The sequence below is a fragment of the Tremella mesenterica genome, assembly GCF_000271645.1.
Source record: "Tremella mesenterica DSM 1558 unplaced genomic scaffold TREMEscaffold_2, whole genome shotgun sequence".
NCBI classification, from domain to species: domain Eukaryota; kingdom Fungi; phylum Basidiomycota; class Tremellomycetes; order Tremellales; family Tremellaceae; genus Tremella; species Tremella mesenterica.
Genome location: NW_006711226.1, coordinates 305,944 through 329,352, shown reverse-complemented (window position 1 = coordinate 329,352; position 23,409 = coordinate 305,944). Strand labels below are relative to the sequence as shown.

At 44.3% G+C, this 23,409-nt stretch overlaps 6 protein-coding genes across 6 annotated transcripts; 4 read left to right on the top strand and 2 right to left on the bottom strand.

The window, feature by feature from the left end:
* The first annotated feature begins 665 nt into the window (after nt 1-665).
* Nucleotides 666-4,001, top strand: TREMEDRAFT_37516 (uncharacterized protein). Its single transcript, XM_007002406.1, has 9 exons — nt 666-1,172; nt 1,622-1,781; nt 2,027-2,059; nt 2,119-2,170; nt 2,285-2,426; nt 2,580-2,749; nt 2,899-3,064; nt 3,232-3,521; nt 3,765-4,001. Exons 1-9 carry the CDS (start codon nt 781-783, stop codon nt 3,893-3,895), a joined length of 1,536 nt encoding a protein of 511 aa, XP_007002468.1. The 5' UTR covers nt 666-780; the 3' UTR covers nt 3,896-4,001.
* Nucleotides 4,002-4,465: 464 nt separating this feature from the next.
* Nucleotides 4,466-7,328, top strand: TREMEDRAFT_59976 (uncharacterized protein; the record flags this gene model as incomplete). Its single annotated transcript, XM_007002610.1, has 16 exons — nt 4,466-4,586; nt 4,637-4,693; nt 4,793-4,912; nt 4,953-5,118; nt 5,175-5,233; nt 5,282-5,320; nt 5,369-5,499; nt 5,543-5,773; nt 5,821-5,853; nt 5,897-6,010; nt 6,055-6,111; nt 6,158-6,238; nt 6,278-6,458; nt 6,656-6,780; nt 6,827-6,972; nt 7,013-7,328. The coding sequence occupies 16 exons, from the start codon at nt 4,466-4,468 to the stop codon at nt 7,326-7,328; spliced, it is 1,977 nt and encodes a 658-aa protein (XP_007002672.1).
* Nucleotides 7,329-7,889: 561 nt separating this feature from the next.
* TREMEDRAFT_56297 (uncharacterized protein) lies at nt 7,890-8,413 on the bottom strand. The gene has a single exon (XM_007002538.1). It carries the CDS (start codon nt 8,243-8,245, stop codon nt 8,090-8,092), a length of 156 nt encoding a protein of 51 aa, XP_007002600.1. The 5' UTR covers nt 8,246-8,413; the 3' UTR covers nt 7,890-8,089.
* A 286-nt stretch (nt 8,414-8,699) lies between these two features.
* Nucleotides 8,700-14,221, bottom strand: TREMEDRAFT_27559 (uncharacterized protein; the record flags this gene model as incomplete). The annotated part of the gene is made up of 16 exons (XM_007002305.1): nt 8,700-9,575; nt 9,772-9,918; nt 10,041-10,109; nt 10,155-10,244; nt 10,449-10,570; nt 10,738-10,876; nt 11,104-11,230; nt 11,273-11,329; nt 11,640-11,824; nt 11,870-11,940; nt 12,187-12,348; nt 12,522-12,639; nt 12,683-12,781; nt 12,864-13,063; nt 13,147-13,500; nt 13,930-14,221. The coding sequence occupies 16 exons, from the start codon at nt 14,219-14,221 to the stop codon at nt 8,700-8,702; spliced, it is 3,108 nt and encodes a 1,035-aa protein (XP_007002367.1).
* A 1,327-nt stretch (nt 14,222-15,548) lies between these two features.
* On the top strand, nt 15,549-16,104 carry TREMEDRAFT_59974 (uncharacterized protein; the record flags this gene model as incomplete). The annotated part of the gene is made up of 3 exons (XM_007002609.1): nt 15,549-15,709; nt 15,838-15,937; nt 15,988-16,104. The coding sequence occupies 3 exons, from the start codon at nt 15,549-15,551 to the stop codon at nt 16,102-16,104; spliced, it is 378 nt and encodes a 125-aa protein (XP_007002671.1).
* A 1,192-nt stretch (nt 16,105-17,296) lies between these two features.
* Nucleotides 17,297-21,955, top strand: TREMEDRAFT_59973 (uncharacterized protein; the record flags this gene model as incomplete). The annotated part of the gene is made up of 15 exons (XM_007002608.1): nt 17,297-17,354; nt 17,426-17,466; nt 17,607-17,726; nt 17,787-18,277; nt 18,443-18,588; nt 18,747-18,875; nt 18,919-18,980; nt 19,075-19,158; nt 19,416-19,530; nt 19,578-19,591; nt 19,999-20,037; nt 20,079-20,142; nt 20,283-20,365; nt 20,548-20,801; nt 21,028-21,955. 15 exons carry the CDS (start codon nt 17,297-17,299, stop codon nt 21,953-21,955), a joined length of 2,628 nt encoding a protein of 875 aa, XP_007002670.1.
* Nucleotides 21,956-23,409: the final 1,454 nt, after the last annotated feature.

Sequence of the window (23,409 nt, the reverse complement as noted above, 5' to 3'; positions counted from 1 at the left end):
ACCTAAATATTACTCCCGCTCTTCCCACCACCGAGTTGTTTCCTTACTCATTGGCAACTCGGTCTCCAGTGACGTAAGTAGGGAACAGAAGGGAAGTGTCGAAGGCTTTAACTCTCCTCTCGGGACGGAATGGGACGATAGGGAGTTTTGTTATCTTGGACAAGTCGGAAAGGAATGAATACTTGACATGTGGTGGAAAAAGTATATCGAGTCATTGTTTGGACAAACACCCAAGCTACGAGTAGTTTAAGCAAAGGTGAAGAGAGTCAAAGAGTACATTATCGTTCGGTATATGTTGTCTTATGAAAACTTGACTGTTCTGATGGTTGTATCGGTATACACAGTGGGTTTATTCGTAATTACTCGAGTAACGAGTATATCATATTTTGTACGATACGATATGAGAGTATGCAAGTTTGATGGGTAAGCGCTACATGCTATCATGTATATTCTTATGTATCACCCTCCTGAGTATGCAAGTATACAAGTAGAGTACTACACTACTGTACTTGTATGAATACAGTCAAACCAAGGGTGGTCCATGGTCCATCGGGGACAAATAGACAAATACACACAACACCACGACCTCATTCAACGTTTTGCCACCTCTGTCTTACTCTACTTTACTACTTGTCATCCATCCCCTTTTCTCCCTCCTCCTAACTATCCTCTTTCCTTCTATTATATACCATCTATCATCTCCACTCTGTCCCTTTATTCGACCGTCCAGTAGATATCAAATCAATATCTGCGGATCCGTCAGAGGGGCTGTGCGATATAATGAAAGAAAAAGGCGTGAATCCAAATTCTACTTTTACACAAGACCATACGAGAGAATTGGGGTCTACTTCGAAATTATCACCAGAAAGAATATCGTTGATAGATGTTTCAACATCACCAGGAAGAATATCGTTGAAAGATGGTTCAAAGATGAACAAAGGTATAAATCCCACTGGACCGAGCGATCAAGGGGAGAGTAGGAATGATATAAGAAATGAAATGATAAACCTTCATACGAATGATACACATTTCGATCCGAGGGGTTCAAGTACCGATAAGAGGGGTTGGAATGTCAATAAGGAGGATAAACTTCCCGAGAAACGTCTTGTTACTGGTGCTGGGAAAGATAAAGGGAAGAAAGATAATTGGTTACTTAGGAAATTTATGGTACTGTGAGTTTTCGCTGTCTTGTTACTTTTTTGCATTTACTTAGGATTATGATGGATATTTTATCTCTCATCTCTTTATACTTCCTCGTCTGCCATTTCCTTACCTCTCTTTAGGATTCTGATGAACTTTGAAACTCCGGATTTGTCCATTTCCTTGATATTCTTTTGACCTCTGAAACCTCGGATCCGTCCCATCTCCTTGGTGTGCTCAATAACTTCAAAACCTCAGTCCCGTCCGTCTCTCTTGGGTTCTTCAAAATAACTTTAAAACCTCCATTCCCTCACCTCTCGGCCTCTCGGGATTCGTCTGTAAGATCTACTCAAAGTGAACATGTTCGACTACCTCTTCGTCGGGACGTTGGTCTGAGAATGAAACCTATTTCTTATCCAGACATTTGTTCAGGAGAATACAAAAGAGTTAACAAGAGGTAGTGCTGACGCTGATATCTTAGAATTCTACTGGGTTTATCTATATGGGTATTCTACGTTGTCGTAGGTCGGATATGCGCCAAAAGTATCCAACGAAGAGGGAGGTTTGGTAGAGCAGCAGGAGTTGGGATTTTGATAGGGTTTGTGGTTTTGTGGTTGATGAATATGTGGAATTATCTCAAGGTGAGGTTGTTGGTCTGGGTTTTTTTTTGGCATTTGGTTATACTCTCTTCTCTCTCATCTCTCACTCCCCTCTCTTACACTCTACTCACACACTCTCCTCTCTGTTTTCTCACAGATCACCTCTTCCTTCTCAGCGGTCGTGGAAGAATTAATCCTCTGTGACACAGATCCTTCATTGATCACACTGACCCGCCTATGAGATAACTAGAAGCAATGTAATATCGAGAAGACTCACTGACTATCAGATCACTCTCACTGGACCTGGTTTCGCTCGTGATGTAAGTCGTTTCCTCCTCTGAACATGATCGCACGAAAGCAGACAGGTTGATGATCATAGTACGTCGAAAAAACTCCACCTCCAAAAATACCGGAACAAACATGGCAAACTGGTCAACCTTGGCCACCTTTCAACCCTTCCATCCGACCTCAAAACTCACCTGACACTCAATTCCCACCTCCACCTGCCCAATCTTTCCCCATTCCTCTACCTCCCGGTTCCACAGGTCGCACAGAACCATCGGGCACCGTCGATTCCTCCGCCCCTGATCCTTCCACCCTCGCACCAGCAATCAACATCGCTACTGAACTCGTCGGTCATCCGGGTCAACGATCATCTTCCGCCACTCTCACCGGTCCCACCCTCGCGTCCCTCAAAACCGACATGGTGTCTCACCCAATGGGTGATGGCTCAAACCAAGATCCTGAGTCTCGTCCGATAGCGGAAAACAGAATCGTATCGGGCTCATCTGCCCCCAGCAGACTTGGGGATGATACTGAGCAGAACCCAGGAGGATCGAGGCAAAAGAGAAGAGGTTGGGGAAAAGAAGATTTGACCGATTGGAGAGCAGTTAGAAGACCAGTACCTACTGTCAATGTGGGTCCGAGATGGTGTCAGTATTGCGAGATCGTCAAACCTGAACGAACGCATCATTGTCGGCATTGTGGAACTTGTGTTTTGGCTTTTGACCGTGAGTAGAGTGGTCTTGACTAGTGCTATCATCTGTCATTTGTGCCGTCCATCTTTAATCTTTTCGACGCTCAATATGCGATGATCGTTCATGTCACGGATGACTCGTTCGTACGAATGAAATTCTGGGTGTTAAAAGACTAATGGTAGACCATTGCCTCTGGATCGGTCAATGTGTCGGATGGCAGAATCATAAATTCTTCATGAACTTTAACTTTTGGGGATTATTGTTCAACTCATACACCCTCGGCGTGCTCATTGCTTATGCGGCAAAAGCTAGTGGACAAGATGGAGAGGTGATCACACTTGCTATCATGTGAGTTTAGCCCACGCCAACCTCCGCGTTTTCCTCCTCCCATCGACGTGATATCCTCTGCTTTACTTCCCCCTCATGTTCAGTCTAAGTTACTCCGACTTCAGAGCCTCGTGACTACTTTTCCTTGCTCGCAGCTCTTGCATGCCATGAGATGTACCTGACAACAGAACGGCAATCTTCTCAATGTTTACCTTCACCATGCTTCTCACCCACCTTCACCTCATTTTGACGGGCCGTACGACAGTCGAATCGTTCGCCGGTAGGGATCAAATGGAGGAAGAAAATCGGATATTGCAGATTGAGTATGGCATGTTTTGGCATAATTCCGAAAAGAAGAAAGTTCGTAGGAGGTGGAAAGAAGAATTTGGGGGTGTGTCGGTGGACCAGAGGTGGAAGGTCGGGACGAACAGGGAAAGATGGGAGATGAAAATGGGGAAGAGATGGTGGGAGTGGATATGTGAGTGGTCGATTCGACTCTTCTCCCCTTCACTATCCACAATATAAAAATACATCTTCACTCTTCTTCCATTTCCTGATCCACTCATGTTCGAGGCTATTTTCGACAGCTCCTTCCACATCCACAAGGTTGTAGGGGGTAACCTTGTGAGGTGTCACTTCTGTCCCACCTCGCGACAACTCAATGACCATTTGTGGTACCGTTTTGTGCTGCTTGTCGTCTGGGATCTCAACTCACCATCAGTCCCCGTGGGTCGATCTACAGGCGATGGCACACACTTTGAGCAAAATCCTCATCTCGGACCCAATGGCGAATGGCTCATGGTTCAAGATTGGCCAAAGGACCTTCGACCTGTATCAAAAACGACTTCTTGATATCAGAACATCAACGACAAATCTGCATAATCCGAAGAACAGATATAATCGCATTTTCTCACTATGTGTTGTATCGATACTGTGACATGCATATGGTCATCATCTCTACCCTCCTCACATCTTCTCCCCTCTGTCCAGATGAAGGTGCCTTTGGTGAAACGGAGAAGAAAGGAATAAGTGAGTTCAAGGAAGTCCGTCGAGTAAAGGTGTTCAATCTTCCTTCTGACTATGACCCATAAGTTTTTCCAAGATCTGATATCTTCCTTCTTCCTTCTTCTTCTTCTTATTTACTTATTCCATCTGACATTCTCTTCTATTCATGTTGTACTTAAGTGTTGAAGGTGAAGAGTGAATCGAATTTTGCCACTCCGCACAGACCTCGCGACTGATTTTCACTTTTCTTCCCCACTCTCCCCACTCTATCCTTTCACATTTCCCTCTCTTTCTCTCCTCTCGCCACCTCACAATTCAACTTTCCAAGTAGAGATCGAAGGAGACTGGTGTGCCGTTGTTGTACAGATACAAAGAGGAGAGTTTGTACACAAAAAAGAATCTCAACAAGTCTTTTCGATGAAAACCCATAGGACGATCCTGGTCTTTTCTCTTCTATTTCCTTACCTTTCTTCCATTCCTCATGTCTATGCTGGCTCTTCCAATGATAGACTGTCAGAGAAGGTAAATGATAAACTAGGTGAGCTTGCAAGAATTCTTCTAATCGGCAAGTTGAAGCTGACATTTCAGACATCTCCCATCTCGGTCTTACCCCACAACAACAAAGAGAAGTATTCGGTAATCTAGGTATGTACTACTATCTCTCATCCAGTACATACCATCACTCATCCTATCTCTCGCAAGCCTCAGCTACTCCGACAGAATGGAGGGAAGCTGATCATTCAGATATAATATCATCCATGACAGAAACTGATTGTCATACATCCATATCACTCCGTCTTTCCTCTTCATGCACCACCGAACGAGATGGTATGGTAGGATTGCATGAGGATGATCGCAAATCAGGTCAGCTCTCGAGGAAAAATCCTTCCGAGCTGATGATCAGTGGCTATATCACTCACATTATGTGCAATCTCCTCTGCTTTGTTACCTATCCCAACGGAATGTTCGGCGTGGTACGGTCAACCTGGAATGGAAACCGCACGGACTAAATCGATCACACGGTGGATGAAAGGTGATGGAGAGGGAAGGAACCTGGCGAAGTGTTTAGGGTGAGCTTTTGCTTTCGCTTCAGGTGATATTGATATGCCAAGCTCACATATGGTAGAGCATTACATAGAAGTCCACAAGATTGGACTACATATAATGGTTATCTACGAGAAGCCAGTGAGTCAATCTTCGGATTTTATCCGTTGAGAATCAAGCTGAAGATAGCGCAATTGTGTCACGCTATAAGTGGGAAACGGGAAGCAGGTGAGTTCAGCTAGTGTTCGCTAGAGCCATTTTGAGCTGATATCGAAGAGATAGCGAGACAAACATATGTCAATGCTACTTTGGAGAAAATCGCATTGCTCAATTTGATGAAACAAAATGAAGAATCTCGAGCCACTCGGGAATCTCGCTTGGTCTCTGATCTATCAGAAAAACTACAAGTAAGCTCGGTCCTCTCATAAGTGTCCCTGAGCTGATGAATAGACGATGCAGAGTACCAATCAAGCGGCGGAGAATGCATTGAGGGACCTTAACACTCAAACCGTCATGCAGGAGGATAATCTACTTCTGTTATCTACTGCTTTGGAGGATTTGGAAGTTGGGAAGATTGCTTTGTGGAGGAATATGGAACGAGACGCGAGAGCAGTTCAGGATAAGTTGTTCACTGAGATCGAAAGAGCTTGGGAAGATATTCTTCAAACACGAGTGAGAGAGGTGAGCTTCCTAGTAGTGTATTCTTTTGCCAAAGCTGATCAGATCAGTTAGGAGAGGATTTACGACTCGTCACACAAGAGGTGCGTGTGCCAGACGTGATCCGAACGCTGTTGACGTGACTAGCATTCGGATGAACTCTCAGCGACGAAGATGTCTATGGAGGGTCATCTGAAACAAGCTTTTTCTGATACTTGGGAAAGACAACATCAATTATCAGAGATGATCATGAGAAATACGGTCAGTCCTGTTGGTTCGCGGCGTTGGAGAAGCTGACCCAGCAGGACAACCTCCGACTAGAGATGTTCGCTCTATCAACCATGACGGGAGAAACGTTCTTGGTGAGCTCGATCTTCCCTGGAGATCTCTATGAGCTAACCTACTTAGAATATGAGAGATATCCAAACGATTAGCCAAGATTTACATCCCACCCTCATCTCAGCCGTCTCCAATGCTCTCGAATTGAAAGTGAGTCCGTAAGTTCTAATTCTACATAGCTAATGTCAGTCCGTGCATTCTGAACTCCTAACTTCATTACATAATTCAGCGTCCGAGTCGAAAGCTCTATCACAACTCGCCGCTACGTTTCATGAGAGTATCAACGACACTCTGTCTTCCTTGTCAATATGGAAGAAAGATCTTTTATCTCACAAGAAACGTTGGTTCGGCCCTATCACATTGTTCTCAGGTATGTTCATCATAATTCCTTCCGCCTTTCTTGCTCGTATCTCCCACGACATCCCTTGAAGCTTTTCATCCTTCCATAGTGTCTCTTTCTTCATGACGAGCCATCTTCATCTCTTCAAATCCTTTTCTAAGGTTTGTTCCTCCATATCCGATGGTCAATGCTATGAGAAAAATCACAGATCTAAGCTCATGGATCAGGCCCAGCGCTGTTCAACCCCCAATTAGGAAACATCAGCAAACCCAATCTCGCAGTCCTCTCTCATCTCCTAACATGGGTTATCAACATCATATCAAGTCTACTCCTCATGTGTCTCTGCGGTGCCGTAAATCTCTTTTCTATCTACACTCCTACTCTTTGCTGATTGATAGGTATCTTTATTAGCTTCAGCATGGTTACTTCTCCGTACAGGTCTTGGAACTTTGTTGAAAAACGCGATGAAAACACTTCGAACTGATGATTCTCACGAAGTAGGAGATATCGAGAATCTTCCACAAGCTGTGAAATTGGAGAAATGGTAAGCTGCGTTCAGTCACTTCACCAAAGCTTATGAATAGTCTCAATAGCAATACCACATTTGCTTCAATACGAACCCCATCAACAATCTTACGTACTCCTCATACTCTTACTTCATACCTTCACACTCCTCCTAATTCAATGCCGACCAACAAGATCTTTCAACTTGATAATTCTTTGAAAAAGGTGACAAACGGTATGAGAGAAGAGATAACACCTTTGTATCCTTGGAACGCACTTCAATTAGCTTTCACCCCTGAAACCATCCCTCGAAATCCTCCCTTATCTCGTAAATCTCTAGGTAGAGGTTCAAATGGGAAAGAAGGAAGAAGACGATGTGTTTCTGAACCTCCATAATCATGTAACAAAACTCGCTTGTATTTGATATGTCGTATGAATATGTGGTCGAACTCAGTATATGTATGTTGAATGAATATGTGGTAGAAAAAAGCATGAGATGTGTGCCTGTTGTGAGTTTTCTGGTGTATAGATGAAATAAGCATGCATATGTCACATTGATACAGTGGTTAGATGATATATATACAGTATTGACACTGAACAAAAAAAACATATATGCAAGTATTATACAATGTGAATGCAATTTTAGAGAGAAAATATAAAATATAAACTGTTTTTAGATCATTTAAGTGTACATATGTCACAATATAGCTTTGTAGAGTAAAACCCTTCCTTCTTTTCGTACTTCGTATTTCATGTATCGTATATCGTATATCGTGTCGTGGACCTTCAAAAGCGAACCATGAATCGTGAATTGTCAATCGTGAATTGTCAATCGTGAATAGTGTATGATCATTACCTCCCATTTCCCTTCTCCTTTTTGGTCTTTCGTATTTTGTATTTTGTATTTTGTATTTTGTATTTTGTATTTTGTATTTTGTATTTTGTATTTTGTGTTTTGTGATCTGAGTTACCTCGACAGTATGATCCCATCGTTTGACGAGCTCATCCCTATTTCCTGTTCTTTCGTTTTCTCCGATCCTTCAGAATCTTCAAGAGAACTAAATGAGATTTATCCTTTCCCATCTCCCCCTCGTTCCCGCATCCCCGAATTCCCATGCTTGCATTCGACCTGTTACCATCCTACCTGCCTAGCAAACTCAGACAAACTCGTCTTTCCACTCAAATACGAGATTTTGACCCGCTTCAGAAGTCGTTACATCGACGAAGCAAACATGGTCGTCCGAGGAATTCGATCGATAATCCATACAAGATTTGTCCCAATATGGAATGTATGTAACAATTTCTGTTGACATCTCGGAAACGGAAAAAGATGACTTGTATACATTCGGATATTTGTATACATTCCGAGTGGATGTAGACACTATTCGATGGAACACAAAATAGGGCAGGATCGAAGACGATGTTTCAAGACATTTGGTGAGTGACACGTCGCATCGTTTAACTTATCACAGACATTATCACACGTTGACCATGAATCGACATGATTGGGGTTGAATTGAGATGGGAGAAGATTAGGAGAGATCATGTTGGACCCATTGGTTGATTATGAGGATCAGGAATGTATCCTTGATTGGGAGGGTTCATCGCTATGATACCTGTTATTCAGCATGTTGACAACGTCTTGGATTTTCGACTTGAACTCTGTATCGAACTATGACGTATGTGTTTATTCCTCTTGCAGTGGATCCAGAAGGAAAATCCAGGAAATACCGTCAAGTGTAAGACGAAGAGAGGGAAAGACAAGGATCAGGAAAGTAGAGGTGTAAGTAGATGATGTACTATTCTGACGACTGGGAAGAGTATGAACGAAATGAATTGAGATAAATTCAAAAAGAAGAAGGAGAGGAGGATACGAAAATTGGGAGACAAGGATGGGAAGTAGGAACAACTCCAAAGTTTAAACTCACCATCCACTAAAGCGTTCCAATAAACACTATTATTCCCATCCGTCTCAGCCAAAGATCCTCTTATACCACCCGTCAAAGCCCCACTCATCAAACTAGGATCCGCCATACCCATACCCATCAAAGGTCCTCCTCCTCCTACGTTTGGATCTCCCCAACCTCCAAACCCACCAAAACCTCCAAGATCCGTATACCCTTGTCCGACCATTCCACCTTGTTGCATCAGAGGTACTTGACTGCCATTGATATAACCCGGTAAACCAGGTTGAGGATAAGCTTGATATTGTTGTAAACCCAATGCCGTATCAGCAGGTCCGAATTGAGTGTTTGAATAGATCCAATGGTCTAACAAACGTTGTGGATGATCATCTTCTGAACTACTACCCATTCCGGGAGAAGAATGAGAGTGTGCTCGTCCTTCGTTTCGGAGGAAACTGTTGACTAATGGAGAACGTGAAGGAGTTTGATTCGGGTTAGTGGTGGGTGGACCTCCGGAAGTTGATGGACGAGGATTGGAGGGATGAGGATGGGGTGGAGAAGGTCGATTATCACGTTCAGAGGAGATGGCAGTGAAGGAAGGACGATCGGGATGGGTGGTTGGATGTGCAGGGTGGGAATGATGAGGTGGATGGGGTCTATGGGATTCTTCTTTCATTCGACGTTCTTCTTTGGCTCGGAGTTCTTCGTTGGCCATTGCCCGTCGGTGAAGAGTATAGATCTGGGGTCAACTTTCATTTCCTCTTCTCGTCGAGGTATCATACCCAGCATACCGGACAATCCACGCCATGAATGACTAGCAGTGGTATCGATATACTGAGAAAGCTATGAGCGTAGAGCAGGTAGCAGACGATTAGTGATGACAATCCGGAAGGAGAAGGTAGGTGAGATTTCTGACAACGATGGCCGTAACTCACAATGCCAACTTCCTTTTGAGAAAAATCGTCTGCTTTAGGATCATGAGGGTATTGATCCATAAAGCTCTTCATGATTTTCCTCATATCATCCGCTTGAGATCCGTGGGGATTCAAGATGATACTGATTCCGGCGATCATTGCTGCGTTCTCTTCGTCAGCTACAGTCAATCACGGTACACTAGCAAAACTTCTTCCACGCGGAGGACTGTGTATACAATGATGATGTATTGAGAAAACGTTCTCAAGGATGCTCAGTTTGGGTGACTCACGAATTCTCGGAAAGATCCCCCGAGGAGAGTCTCGAAAAAGTCAGGACAGTCCCTCTTGAAAGCATTCCTCTGACCTGTCAGCTCATGGCGACGGGGTCGGAGGGGAATACGAACAATCTTCCAATCCGTCACGGCGGCTTCGAAGCATGCGTTCCTGGATAATGCATAACGGTTCTGTCGCAGTTTGCGGAGTAGGTATGGACGCTGTCCGGTCAGTATTGTTTACGAATGAGACTGGATGATCCTGTTTGTTACAATGAGAGAGACTTGGCATGATTCCCACGGATATGTGATGTCAAGTATTGAAAGGAAGCAGGCAGGGAGGTATACAGCCAGAGAATGCTGGAGGAAATGAGACGAGGAAAGCAGAAGGTATTTAGATAGGGGTAGACGTAGAGAGGAGAGGACACAGGAAAAGGAGCCAAGAGTCCAAGAGAAGGGGGTGATAAGCAAACTGACATGCAAGATGATAGTAAAGTGCAAAATCTCCGTTTGGATATAATATCGGTGTACTGGGAGGAACCACAGTTCTGCTTTCATTAATGATCTCTCTCGCAGCCGACCATGGACAGAGAATAAACTAGCTCAGTCGCGAAGAAGATAAACAAGGAAGAAGACACGGATACAATTGAAAAGGGAGGGGAGAAATAGAGAAGAAGCGAAATGAGATGGCAAGGAACAAAAGGAAGAGACGTACTCGTATCGTAAGATCTATCAAAGTCGTGCATTCGAAATGCAGCCGGTAAGTCCTTCACAAACTCTTTCAACTCTGCATCAAGATCTTCGATGACTTTGTAAGTTGCCATACTTCTCAATCGTTGGAAATGGTTCGTGATCTATACGTATCAGTTCAATTTCATGATCGAGAGGTGATGATCGATAGCAGAAGCAGGGTGTAGATGACAAGGTGGATGTATGACATGGGACAAATGTAAGTCACAGATCCCACGCAGCAAAAGGCGACGACGTGGTGCATTGGAATGATAGAAGATTCGAGTGACAGGTTGAGGACGTGGTGAAAGTCATCAGAGTGAACTGGGAAAGCCGAAAATGGTCAACAGACCTTTGCCACTATCAATCCTAGACGATGTCGGAGTATCAAATACGTAGCGAATGTTGGGATGTCCATCAATTTCGGTGAAGCAGGACCATCGGGGGATATTTCACCCAAGTCGAGATTTAGGGGAGGACTATTGTGAGTCATACTTGCTTCGTTATGTTTGAGAACTTACTGGGTGTCTACACAATCTTGGTTGATAGATGTTGGTCGACCTATGAGACACGAGTATCTGGGCGTCAATCATTTGTCAATTGTCGAACGGATAATTTAGTCGCACGGATAATTTGACAAAGAGGGGGGCAATGAGTTTATGATAGGACTGTAGGGCGGGAAATTAGATCTTTGGGGAAGTATGATGAAGAGATGAGAAAAGAGGTGATTGAGAAAGTCAAACGATTATTCGGAGAGGAGCGGGGCTTTTGAGACATAAGGAAAAGGTGAAGGCGAAGGAATGAGTCTTCAAGGGAACTTAGCTGAGATAGTCCGGATAGAAGAGGAGTCAAAGTAAGAGCAAAAGTGAGAGACAAAAGAATACTCACGTAGCATCAGCATGTACGAGATAAGACCATAACCTTCTCCTATATTCCGTGACCTTTGCATTCAATCCAAGCTTTGTCCCATCACGATGAAGCAAAATAGCTTGTCCGACTGATAAAGCAGATCGAAATTCACACCATCCTTCCGCCAGACGTCTTTCGTGCATTAAAACCAAGTATAGACCCGTCTGGCCATAAGCTTTCTTCGCTTCCTCTGACTTTTAGTGACTTACAAGGATTTTAGTCTCTACCAATGGGAGACTTTCGGCCATGAGAGCGGAAGATAGGATAATGGCGGTTCGTGCTGATCATCAATATCGACGCATGCACGTTATATTCTTTGACCTCTCTGATATGGAGAGGTGTAGACATTTGAAGTAGAGGTATGGACAATTGAAGTAGAGGGGTGGACATGTCAAGATGACAACATGTGAGAAGAGATGAAAGCCCGGGTGTCGTGTGAAGTGCAGGAAGATAGAAGTGTGGAGAGGCGTGAATTTGGGTAAAGGACTAGGGGAAGAGGAAAGGCAAGATCTTTAAAACTACTCACAATTCCAATACATCTTCAGACTATAAGTCCGACGTTGTTCTTCGTCACCTATCCATTCTAGAGGTGCCACACGAATAGCCATAGCGAATACTATACAAACTAATGGAAGACCGATGACAGCCATTGCTTCCAAAGCGGGACTTTCATATATTAATTTGACATCTGAAATCAGCGCATACTCAACCACGCGAATGCAATCTGAGAAAGAAATCCGACCACCATGATACAGGACTCTTTGATCAAGCGCGGGGAGGACGTGAGTTGTGGAAAGTGAAATGTTGTGCTTTATGAGGAAGTGCAGTTTTAAGCAACCAGGGATGTATGAGGAGTCTCACAGTCTCCAAAGTTTTCTTGTGATATGGGATACCGAACAAAGTTGATCTTGCGAAAGAACCATTCGGTGAGTTGATGTCTCAGACCTGGACCAGGTAGCTCGCTGACTAGTCGCTGCAACTGCTATCTCAGCACGAGCATCAAACATATGGAATGAACTTACTTCTGATGGGTTCACACCGCAATCTTGAAAGAGACGAGTCATTCTTTCTGCAGGTGTACCGTGATAATCTAAACCGAGTGGGACGTTCGATTCGACCATCTGCGAAATCAGCTAGGAAAGAATCAACAACAATCCAAAGAAAAGGCAAAGATACGAAGAGGAAGGATATGAAGATACTTACTGATTGAGGTAAAGGATTACGAATGATAGTATCTCTATCGATATCCGTCGCTGTGACACCACCCTCCCTACCTTCAGTTTCCCTTTCTAGCAGAAGATCTTCTTGATCATTCATCGGAAGTCTTGAGGGCGATAAGGATTGGTCATCAGATGAAATACGAGGATAATCTAAAGGGGAAGGTGAAGTGGCTGGGGCGTGATCTACGAAAGTCAGTTGTTTTCCTTCATCGTTAATCTTCTTTTTATTTGTCATATGATAATGAAGACGTGAATGACGTGCTCACTTATACGCCAATCTTGTAAAGCTTTGGTCTCATCAATCCCATCTATACGATTGACCATAGCATTGACTAAAGCTTCTATCCTAGTCACACGTACAGTCAACGTTGGTAATGGTTGAGGTCTACTTGATTCTCCCATCAAACTCAGACTATTTCTCTTGATCCCTCTTTGATTGATGGTAGGGATGACAGGTTTTTTCTCTTTGTCAGAACTATCCTCACCTGCCTTAGAAGGTAGACAAAGTTCAGGTACACCTCTAGCTTTACAATGCTGACAAGGAGTTTCTCGATTACACTTTTGTTTCCTCTTTGAACACTCTGCGCAACTTAAAGCTATCCTTCTTTTCTTCTGTTTCGCTTGTTCTTGTTCCACCTCTGGAGTTATAGCTCTACTTGATGTATCTTGTTCTTTATCCGAATCTCTATTGATAGAGGGTAAAAGAAGATGTTCGAGACTATTTCTACGGGGAAATTCGGGCTGAGAACGTGTGCCCGGCTTGGAACTTTGACCGATGCCGAGTGTGTGAGGATTCGTGTTAGCATGTTGTTGCTTCTGTCCTCCGTTCCCGATTGTTCCGAAGGAAGATTGGGCAGAATTGGATTTTGAGGGTGTTACCGAGAAAGCAGGCCAATTGGCACTCATCTCCCATTTTGTTAAAGGGGCACCGTAGTTGCCTTCAGCAGCTTCGGCTCTCATGTGTGGGGAATGTTCGGGTCCAGGAGCGGTTGTAGGTGTGGTAACCCATGTCGGTTGTACGAGTGGAGAAGGTCGACGGGCGGGAAGACCTACCGGGGCAGAGTGGGGTGTGTTGCGGAAGGAAAGCGAATGAGAAGCGCGTGAAGGACCTGATGGAATAGGAGGTGGTAGTTGACCACTATAAAGGAGTGTTGTACGTGAAGATTCACCAGAATCTGATTGTGGTCTGGAATTGTTGGTCCCATTTGAATTACCTCCACTGTTGAGATGCTGTGGTTGGTTGAGGATCCCGCCAGCAGGGACGGGGGAAGGGAGAGAACGATAGCTTTGGTCCGAAGGACGTCGATGACCGTGAGATTGAGGATGACCGTGGGGGTGCATGACCGAGAAGGGAGGGTGGAGGAGACAGAATAGGAGTGGACGGGCGTAAGGGCGAGTGAAGCGCGAGTCGAGCTGGACTTCGGGGTGGGGAGGTCGAAGGGGCAAAGGGGCCAAGGGGGGGAATGGAAAGAGAATAAAGTCGTCGGTCGTCGGTATCGGTTTGTCGGTAACTTACTGTCCCCGATTGATGTTAAAGCCGAATTGCTGACTAGATTACTTTTACTTTTTCACGGTGGGAGATACCAAAGCGAAGGCGTGGGGCGATGAGCGATAGGCAAGGGGGGAAAGTCGATTCGGGTAGAAAGACCCCAAACGAGATCGATCTGCTATTCGGCTGTCGGTTGCGGCTGAGATTTAACATGCGTAAACTGGGTAAAATTGGGTAATGTGAGAAATGATGTCGATCGATGTTCAAATTCAACTCCCAAAAAGGTTGAACTGAAAGATCGACAATGTTCACTTGTAATGGTCCCCGGTTTATCCTTGCGATCAATGAAGAGTCGAGCGATAGAAAGTGTACATATGAATGACAAGCCGCCCGTCAGCCCACGCCCCGAGAAGGAAGGAAAGGCTTTGGTGGGAATCTTTTGCTTCGGCGCTTCGGAATGTCGTGATGGGAAAAGAAGAGAGGTTTACGCAATCGGTAGTGGTAGTACGGAGTCACTCGGCATTCGGCATCGGACAGTTTACGAGATACCAAAGGTGGAAAGAATGACTCGAAGCTGGGAACGGAGGTGTTCACGTCGGTGCTCAAAACGACATGAGGCATGCGGCAATGCGTGGCACGGCGTCAAAAGAGGTTAGAGGGCTCGTGCATGTTGACTGGATGACTTTAGATGACTGGCACTGGATGCCGAACAGGATCCGTCTTTCGGTCACTTCGCTTATCCCTAAAGCATCGATCGGGCGTGATGGATCGAATACACTTTAGACACCGAGAGAGGGAATAACGTGGCGTGACGAGTGGCGGAGATGACGGCGGCCGGCGGTTCGCTTGTATGATGGTCAAAAGTGAGTGAGTGAGTGAACACGTTGCATGACACTCACTCTTCTCTCTTTTGTTCCCTGTGAATACGGGAAAGGTAGGGTTGAAAGAGTACGTGCGGGTAGTGTGAGACTTTCTTCAATAGGCAGTTCAAAAGTGTTCGAAAGAAAGAGTCGAGACCGAGACCCTTAAAGGGAACGAATAGATTCCAGTTCGGCGCGTTCCATATTTCCCCTTCAAGCACGAGGCAGTAAGGTTTGGCGATTGGCAAGTTGTATGGTCCGAGAAGCATATTTCATATCCCTTTGGTGACCTACTGTATCTCCTCCTCAGCCTACTAACATGCCTAGTCTACATGACACGAACACCATCACAATCATGCGTCGTCCTCTGTTTCATGGGCTATGTCTCGACGACCAATCAAAACGCGGGCATATCACAACACATCACTTATCACTCCCTAACCGGCCGGAACTAAGTTTTAGATGGAAGAATGGAAGAGGGTGAACGAGACAACTCATTATTCGTTCGTCAAGGCGTCATAATCAATCAATCATTGGTACGCTTTGGTACCATTTTCGACATTTGACCATTCGCCGCGTCTGAGACCTGGGGAAGATGGAACATTTAGATTGCTCGACGTACCGACGTGTAATATGGAATACGAACAATGTGTTTCAGCATCTCTCGACTCGCGAGATCGGATGATCGACAAAGTTGAACCTGCCCTTGTGAATAAATTTAAAAGCCTCAGAGGGAATCATAATAGACGATTGTGCAGGGAGATCCTATAGGAAAGGTTGAGACAGTCTGGAGTTTGAGGTTTGAAGTCTGGACCGTGATCAACATCGCGGGATCGACCTGTTTGGGCGATGAAGCCGATCAACTACAGGAATAATGAATGGTACTGTGCCATAAGTCAGGAATAAATCTACCCGTAACTTACTCGTACTTCCATTCTACCTTATTTATATACCCTTTTTGACGTCCCAAGCATTCCGCCGTACGCTGTAGGTCCTGAGTCTGCATAGCCCGCTCACTCGTATGGTCATGGTTGTGGAATCATTTGGTGATTTCGCTCCAAGATATCCCTGCCTTCTTTGAATTGTCCAGTAGCGAGTTACTTGAATTACTTGGATATCTATAGGAACATACACTTCCGTGTTTCATTTCCTCTCTGGGTCATTGCTCGTTCAGTAGAGGGGGTTACGAGCTGCCCTTGTGGTATCGTTGTGAGATGGAATAGGGGTTGTCCGAGCAGTTTGTCCGCAACCATCAGCAGCTAGCAGCTATCCTATCACGGCCTGAGCCTGACAGCAGCCGGCAGCCAAGCATTTCACATCTTCCTGCACATTCCCTCCAATTCCTGGGTCAAGTCAAAGTGCGTAGTAGTAAGCAATAGAAGCTCATCTACCCTTTTCATCCCCTTCCGATCCTCATCGGCCTCAAACCCGGGGTTTACCTAGTTGCGTTACAAACGTATCGCGCATCATTCCACCCATCAACCAATCAATCATCCATCAAATTCCATCCTCCTCTCCTCCTCTCTCTATCTCTTTCGCACATCTCACTTTCAAACTAGCCTCCCTACTTCCATTGTCCGGTCTTTCAGGTCATTGACCCTCGCTTGTCTGTCATTCGGTTGTCCGGTGATTTCGACTTTTTTTCGAGGATCACCCTCCATCGTGAGATCATTTGATGGAAAAGTAACACATGTACATAATATCATTCCTTCGCCACCCAAACCCACATTGATCTTCATTATCTTCCTCACTTACATACTTTTGTGTAAAAAGTCTCATCGCCATTAACATCATCGAGACCGAACATCACCGAAAAGACGACTACATCATACACTCCCTTGTTTTAGTCGAAACGATTTCCAATCACCGCCCAAGACCACCGTTCAACTTGACTACGCCCTTACCTCTCTGTTCTGTGTCACATACCACCCCAACCCCTACATTCTTCTTCTTCTTCTTGGATCCTCGATATAAGTTTTAGTGGCTTGGAGTTTGGAGGTTTTTGGTAAATGGTTGCCACACCTTCCACGCCGTCAGACGGCAGTGGCGTAAAGTTGATTAAACGAGATGGACATAAGGAAGGGAAACCTAGTAAACCTAGTTTTAGTTGTGCGGAATGTCGTAGGTTAGTACTATTCTTTCTTGAAAGAAGATTTTCTGGTGAGGATTGTATAGGTTTCATGACTGATCTCTTAGACTCAAACTCAAATGTTCGAGAACTTGGCCATGTACCAGTTGTGAGTCTATCTGTTCTTCCTGCTCACTTCCTCCCCTCCATCCAACTATCGCCACGCAATAGAAATGGTCGAGTACAGACATCACCCAGAGGAACGAGTTCGAGGGCGGAATGTGAATTGGGGTTCGATGATTTACAAAGATCCGAACCGATCATACTGATCAATATCTAGGTGTCAAGCGTGGTTGTCCTCAAATCTGTCCAAATGGAGAACTACGTACAGGTTCAGGTCGTCGTGTAATCTTAGCCAATACAGAAGAAGTGAGTTGATCTTTCTATCATTTCACACCACTTTATAAATGTACCAAGCTGATTTTAAAGTTACACCAACGTATCCAAGCTTTAGAAATAGCTTTAGCAGAATCTCATTCTCAACATTCCACCGCCCCACATCCTCTCCTCTCAAGCACTTACACATTCACCCCGGATCATGGCCCCTCAGTCCCCGTTCCTAGGGCCAAACCAGATCCTCAACCCTCTCCAGCGAACGATGAAGTAGAAGGAGCTTTCGGAACATTGACAATCACCCCTCAAGGGGAATCCAGGTTCATAGGGAGTTTTGCAGGAAGTGAATATTTGAGAGAAGAAGGAGAAGCAGAGGAGGACTCGTCACAAGCGCCTTTAACTCCCCCTCTCACAGGGGCGGAATGGACGGGTGGATTTCCGAGAGGTATGAATGAAGGAGGTTTGCACGAATATATTACCAATGGTACAATGGGATTTGATGTAGATGCTTTAAGAGAAGAGCTACCAGATTGGGAGACGGAGGGGAAAGGGTTATGTGAGAGTTATTGGGATAATGTCAATTGGATGTGAGTGGTTTCTTGTCTTACCACCCCGAAGGACTATTCTCTCTGCCTGTTATATATCTCCTTATCAATGCCCACTCCTGAGTCTTCTCCCTCGGCGTTTTCGGCGCAGGAACGAACGTTGGACATCAACGAGTAGACGAGACGATTGGGATGTTGACGAGATAGGTATCAAATCATCCCCCGACCAATGTTCGAAGGCGACCATCTTTTGAATGCCTATGATACCGAAACACCTGCCAACGCTCACAAATTAGCTTGCGTATTTATTGTAATGGCTATTGGAACAATGTTCGATCTTCATCGTCAACCTTGTACGTCCAATTTTCTATCCTTATGACTGGCTTTCTCTTCACTACACTCTGCTTCAATCTCTCAAGCAGATGACGATTTACTCCTCCACAATCCTCTAGTAAGATCTGATTACCTTAGTGTGTTTGCTCGCTGGCAGATTCGACAAACTAACTCACAGTCGATCCAAAAGGAGACAAACTATATGCATTGGGAAGGGCTTGTCTCAGTGCTGTAGGATTAGAACACGCCAGTCCCGCCACTGTCCAAGGTCTTTTACTTTGTGGGACATTCATATTGAATGATAAACGTAAGTCATCTTCTTAAACATGTTCACATGGTCTGATGGACAGATGGGAACGGCGCAGAGGTATTCTGGCCGATATTAGGTAGTGCAACTAAGGTGGCTCATCGAGTAAGCACGTATTTTCTGATCCATCTCAATCACTCCTATATCTACGATGGAACATCAGCGAGGTCAACTTAGAGAAAGCATGACTGATAAATAGTTGGGATTGCATCGCGATGGGGCTGCATTCGGGTTGTCGGCTTATGAAACTGAAGAACGTCGACAAGTATGGTGGGAACTTGTGGTAGGTTTTTCTTCCATTCTCTACTTCTCTTCTCCCACCCTCTCCAATTCCGCTCGCCATGATGCCTTTCTCTTTTGGAGGCTTTCTGATCGTGGTGACCATTCCACAATCCTTGTAAGGCTTGACAATCGTATCACGATGATTACTCCTGACCCATTTCACAATCATGACCTATATCAGATTGTACCTCAGAGCTCGAGAAGGGTTCACTATTCATGAAGATCACCATTCCGTGAAGACTTGAGCTGATGGAGAAGACATATGACAGACTTCAAGCAATGTGTTTCGCAAGACCATATGCTACCAGTAATAAGATGTCAGATACTAAACCTCCTCAAGTGGGCAGTGGTCTGTTGTCAGATCCCGATTCTTGTGAGTGTTTTTTTCTTGCTCATTTGGGATATCAACTGATTGAGTAGTTCACAGTGCAAAGGTTAGCATTTCCTTTGGTTCTTGTGATTTTCCGCATAATTGTGTACTTCAGTTCCCACAGTCCATAATCTGGCCTGCCCTTCCATATCATCTGCAGTCCATACCTCAAATTCTCCTTCCATATCCTCTACATTTCATACCTCAAATTCTCCATCCATATCCTCCACATTCCAGACATCGAATTCTCCTTCCATATCCTCCACATTCCAGACATTAAATTCTCCTTTCATATTCTTTAAATTTCAGACTTCAAATCGCCTCCCGTATCCTCTACACTATACGTCAACTTCTCCCATATCCTCTACATTCTATACGACAACCTTTCCTCCCAGATTCTATACTGTGCATTTCTTCCTTTAGCTTGATCTTCCGTTTCAACTTCGTATGTGACACAAGCTGATTAAACAGTACCGTCTTATCCAGCTGTTCGAACGGGTCATCGATATCGTGAGTCACTTATACCATTTACGACTCAGTTGACAAGATAGCAAACTCAAGTCACACCTGTATCACAGGGAGCCGTCATTGCGCTCGATAAAGAAGTGACTGATTGTGCGTTACTCTTTGTAGTGCCCTTCGAAGCACACTCGCCCCTCTCACTGTCTAGTGGTTTCCGCCAACTGGCACTACATGTACCACGAAATTTGATGCTGAATTTGATAATTTGTTCAAAATTGATGCTGACGCTTCAGTCAAGAACTCGGTACCGGAAGCCTTGTTACCTGGCGTGTCGATCCAAGATCTACCTTTGAACATGGACATACATCCTCATCTGGTCAGTCGTCATTTCCTCAATTCTGATCCCAACCTCCGTGTGACACGTATCCTCTCACTTCCTGTATTCAAACGTCTCCTGGGTTGTTCGGCATCGTTTCGTTTCTTTTCTGTCTGTTATCCGGTGAAATGATGGGCTTCGTCTTCATCCTCACAATCACCGGAACCTCCTCTGATCAACAGGTGATCCACCGACTCGGTATACGTCTTCTCGTCGCTCAAACCCGTCTACTCCTCAACCGACCATTCTTCTCTCGTGCCTTGGTCGACAGACCTGATGATCCGTCGTCTTCCAAATTTGGGCCGTCTTTCGTGGCGTTGTACGAATCGGCTCAGGAGATCGTCCAGCTCGTCAAACAGTTGGTCATTTACCATCCGAGTTTGATCGCCAGATGGTGGTTCTTTTGGTTTCACGCGTTTTCATCTGCTGTCTGTCTGTGAGTGAGATCGACGCTTCGTCCACGTCATTGTTGTATGAGACTTCCCACCGAGGTATCATCACATGTCTCCGCGACCGCAATTGCTTCATCTTATCTCGTCCATTAACGCATGTCAATTTGCATCTGGTGGCGCAAATCTGGTTTCCCCTATTATGCCGCCGGCAGCTCGTTTGTCCGTTCAGACATGTTCACTATCAAGTATAGAGCAAGGACTGATTACCAGAGCCGCTATCACCATCCGTGCTCCAGGTTGCGCCTTCGCCTCTCCCGCTCTACACGGAATGATTATCGTATGTGATATCTCCTTCGCCGCTCGAGAAGGTTGTCGAGCCAAACGAGGTCTTCCTATCCTTTTACGTCTTCGTAAACGTGCTGAAGAATCTCTTCATTCCGCTCACAACCCACTCACTTCTCCTTCTCCAGAAGATACATCAGGTGATGATGATCTCTCTCACTTGTCATCTTCCGCTAAGCTCCGAAGAGTGTCATCACCATTACGTCGACCACCTCCGAATGGAAATGGATTATCTTTAACTCCTCCACCAGTAGGAGGTACTTCACCGTTATCGGAAAGTGCTACGACTTCAGCGACATTGGCAGAGAATGGAATGTTCGAAGGTGCCGTGCCAACTTTCCCAATTTCATCCGTTTCCGTACCTATATCCTCAGATTTCCCTTCGATAGGAATGACGAATTTCCCAAATCTTTCACAATTACCAAACCTTTCTCAATTATCAATACCTCAAATGTCTATGAACATGTCAAACAATCATCCGAATATACAAACAAATATACCACTATCACAATCAGGTATAAATCGATCAAATTCACAAGGAAGATATCTGAATCATACAACAGGAATATCTTCTTCATCTGGACAACAAAGAATGACTATATCACCTAATTGGTCTCAATTTTCACCTCAATCAAATACTCCCGATATGACTCAAGCACAAGGTTTCAGTAATGGAAATGGGAATGGGGATTGGAATTATTCGAATGATTTCATATCGGGTAATTATACACATGGGAATGGGAATGGGATTGGGATGGATCAGGATATGTCAATGGCTTTAGGTTTAGATCATGCTCAAGAAATGGATTTAGGATTCGATTTTGAAGCTTTTGTAAGAGGTATGGATAATTCTTAAGTTGGTCATTGGTCAATTTTCCTCGTTGTTTTGTTCTGTTTCATCTAGGATTTAACGTAGAGTAAGTACGAGTACAGTTAGTACAGTTGAATGTGTAAGGATGTTATGAATGTTTGATATATGGATGTAAAGAGTTTCCTCAAGAAGTACGGGTACATTTTACAAGCTCGATGCTAAGAACAGGATTGACAGCTAAATAGTACATCAATCATTCTCCATCTCTTCTTTCTTATCTCTGATCCAGAGGAATCATATGTCTCCTCTCAGCCCTTGCTCCTTGTCAACCATGAGGATATGAGATGAGTAAGATATTCTTGTTCGACTTACAATGGGTTGGATCCACTTTCTCATGCTACCATTCGACCACACGTTCATCCTCCTCCCATCTACTAAAGCTATGACGAAAGGACGAACCCTAAAACATGTATCCTCTCCTATCCTATCATATCCTCTCTCCTAGCTTCCAACATGCAACCTTGTCAACTTGGTAAAACGGGGTGACAACGAGGAAACCGATGATAGAGTACTTGTACTCTACTTGGAAATAATGGACAACCTCCACATTGTTCGGAAGTTTTTCCTTTCTCCGGCGGTAAAGAATCCCCTGATTCCTGATTTCTCTTCCCTCTTCCCTCTTTTGCCATCCCACCTGCGTACCATACTACCATACTACATGCTACAATCAACATATATATACATGCGTGACAGATGGGAACGATATGCATAAAAGAGAAAGAAATATATTTTGTAATCCGTATGAATTAATACTGTATTCGTAATGATGTAAGTAACGTATTCAACGTCAATAAATCCTTTACACAGAAAGGAGTAGTAAAAAAAAAACGTGACTTTCTCTCTCTTACCCCGATTGATTCGATACCACTTATGATCATTTTTTGATCTAAAGTTATGATCTGTGTGACCTGTGACCTTTTCATATCTTTATCTTTATAAACTTATTTCTTTTTCTCATAGGTCTACTCGTTTCTTTTGTTCTATTATCTTTCAACCATTCTACCTCTACCAACTATCTATCTATCATTCGTGAAGATTTGGAAATATACTTTTGATCGGTTCTTATTCATCCATAATAAAGTATATCCTTCTACACCTGATTATTCTCTTCTCTCCACTTCTCACCACTTCTATCCACTTCCTTCTATCTATATCGTTGTCACTCTGAGTGAAAGTATCTTGGAGTATCGGAGAGGTTGAGAGGTTGAGAGTGTTTGGTTTTATTAGACACGGACAGGTGAGTGAAACTCAATTGCTCGTCATTCTTTTGTCTTGGTTCTACATACTCGTTTTTCCCTTTTTATTTGAACAAATCACAATTCATATCTTCCCAATCTTCTCACTGATTCTACGATTTACAATGATGGTAAAGGAAGAAATAATCGTTGATCATAATAGACCTACTACATTCTACATCTCATAAGTCTCGCCCATCGCCC

What these genes read in the sequence shown, in the direction of transcription:
- TREMEDRAFT_37516 (XM_007002406.1), top strand. Translation starts at nt 781, where the DNA reads ATGAAAGAAAAAGGCGTGAATCCAAATTCTACTTTTACACAAGACCAT. An exon ending in GGAACAAACATGGCAAACTG is followed by an intron (nt 2,171 to 2,284) that starts GTCAACCTTGGC and finishes CCGGTTCCACAG; the next exon opens with GTCGCACAGAACCATCGGGC. An exon ending in CTCACCGGTCCCACCCTCGC is followed by an intron (nt 2,427 to 2,579) that starts GTCCCTCAAAAC and finishes AGGAGGATCGAG; the next exon opens with GCAAAAGAGAAGAGGTTGGG.
- TREMEDRAFT_56297 (XM_007002538.1), bottom strand. Translation starts at nt 8,245, where the DNA reads ATGTCAACAGAAATTGTTACATACATTCCATATTGGGACAAATCTTGT.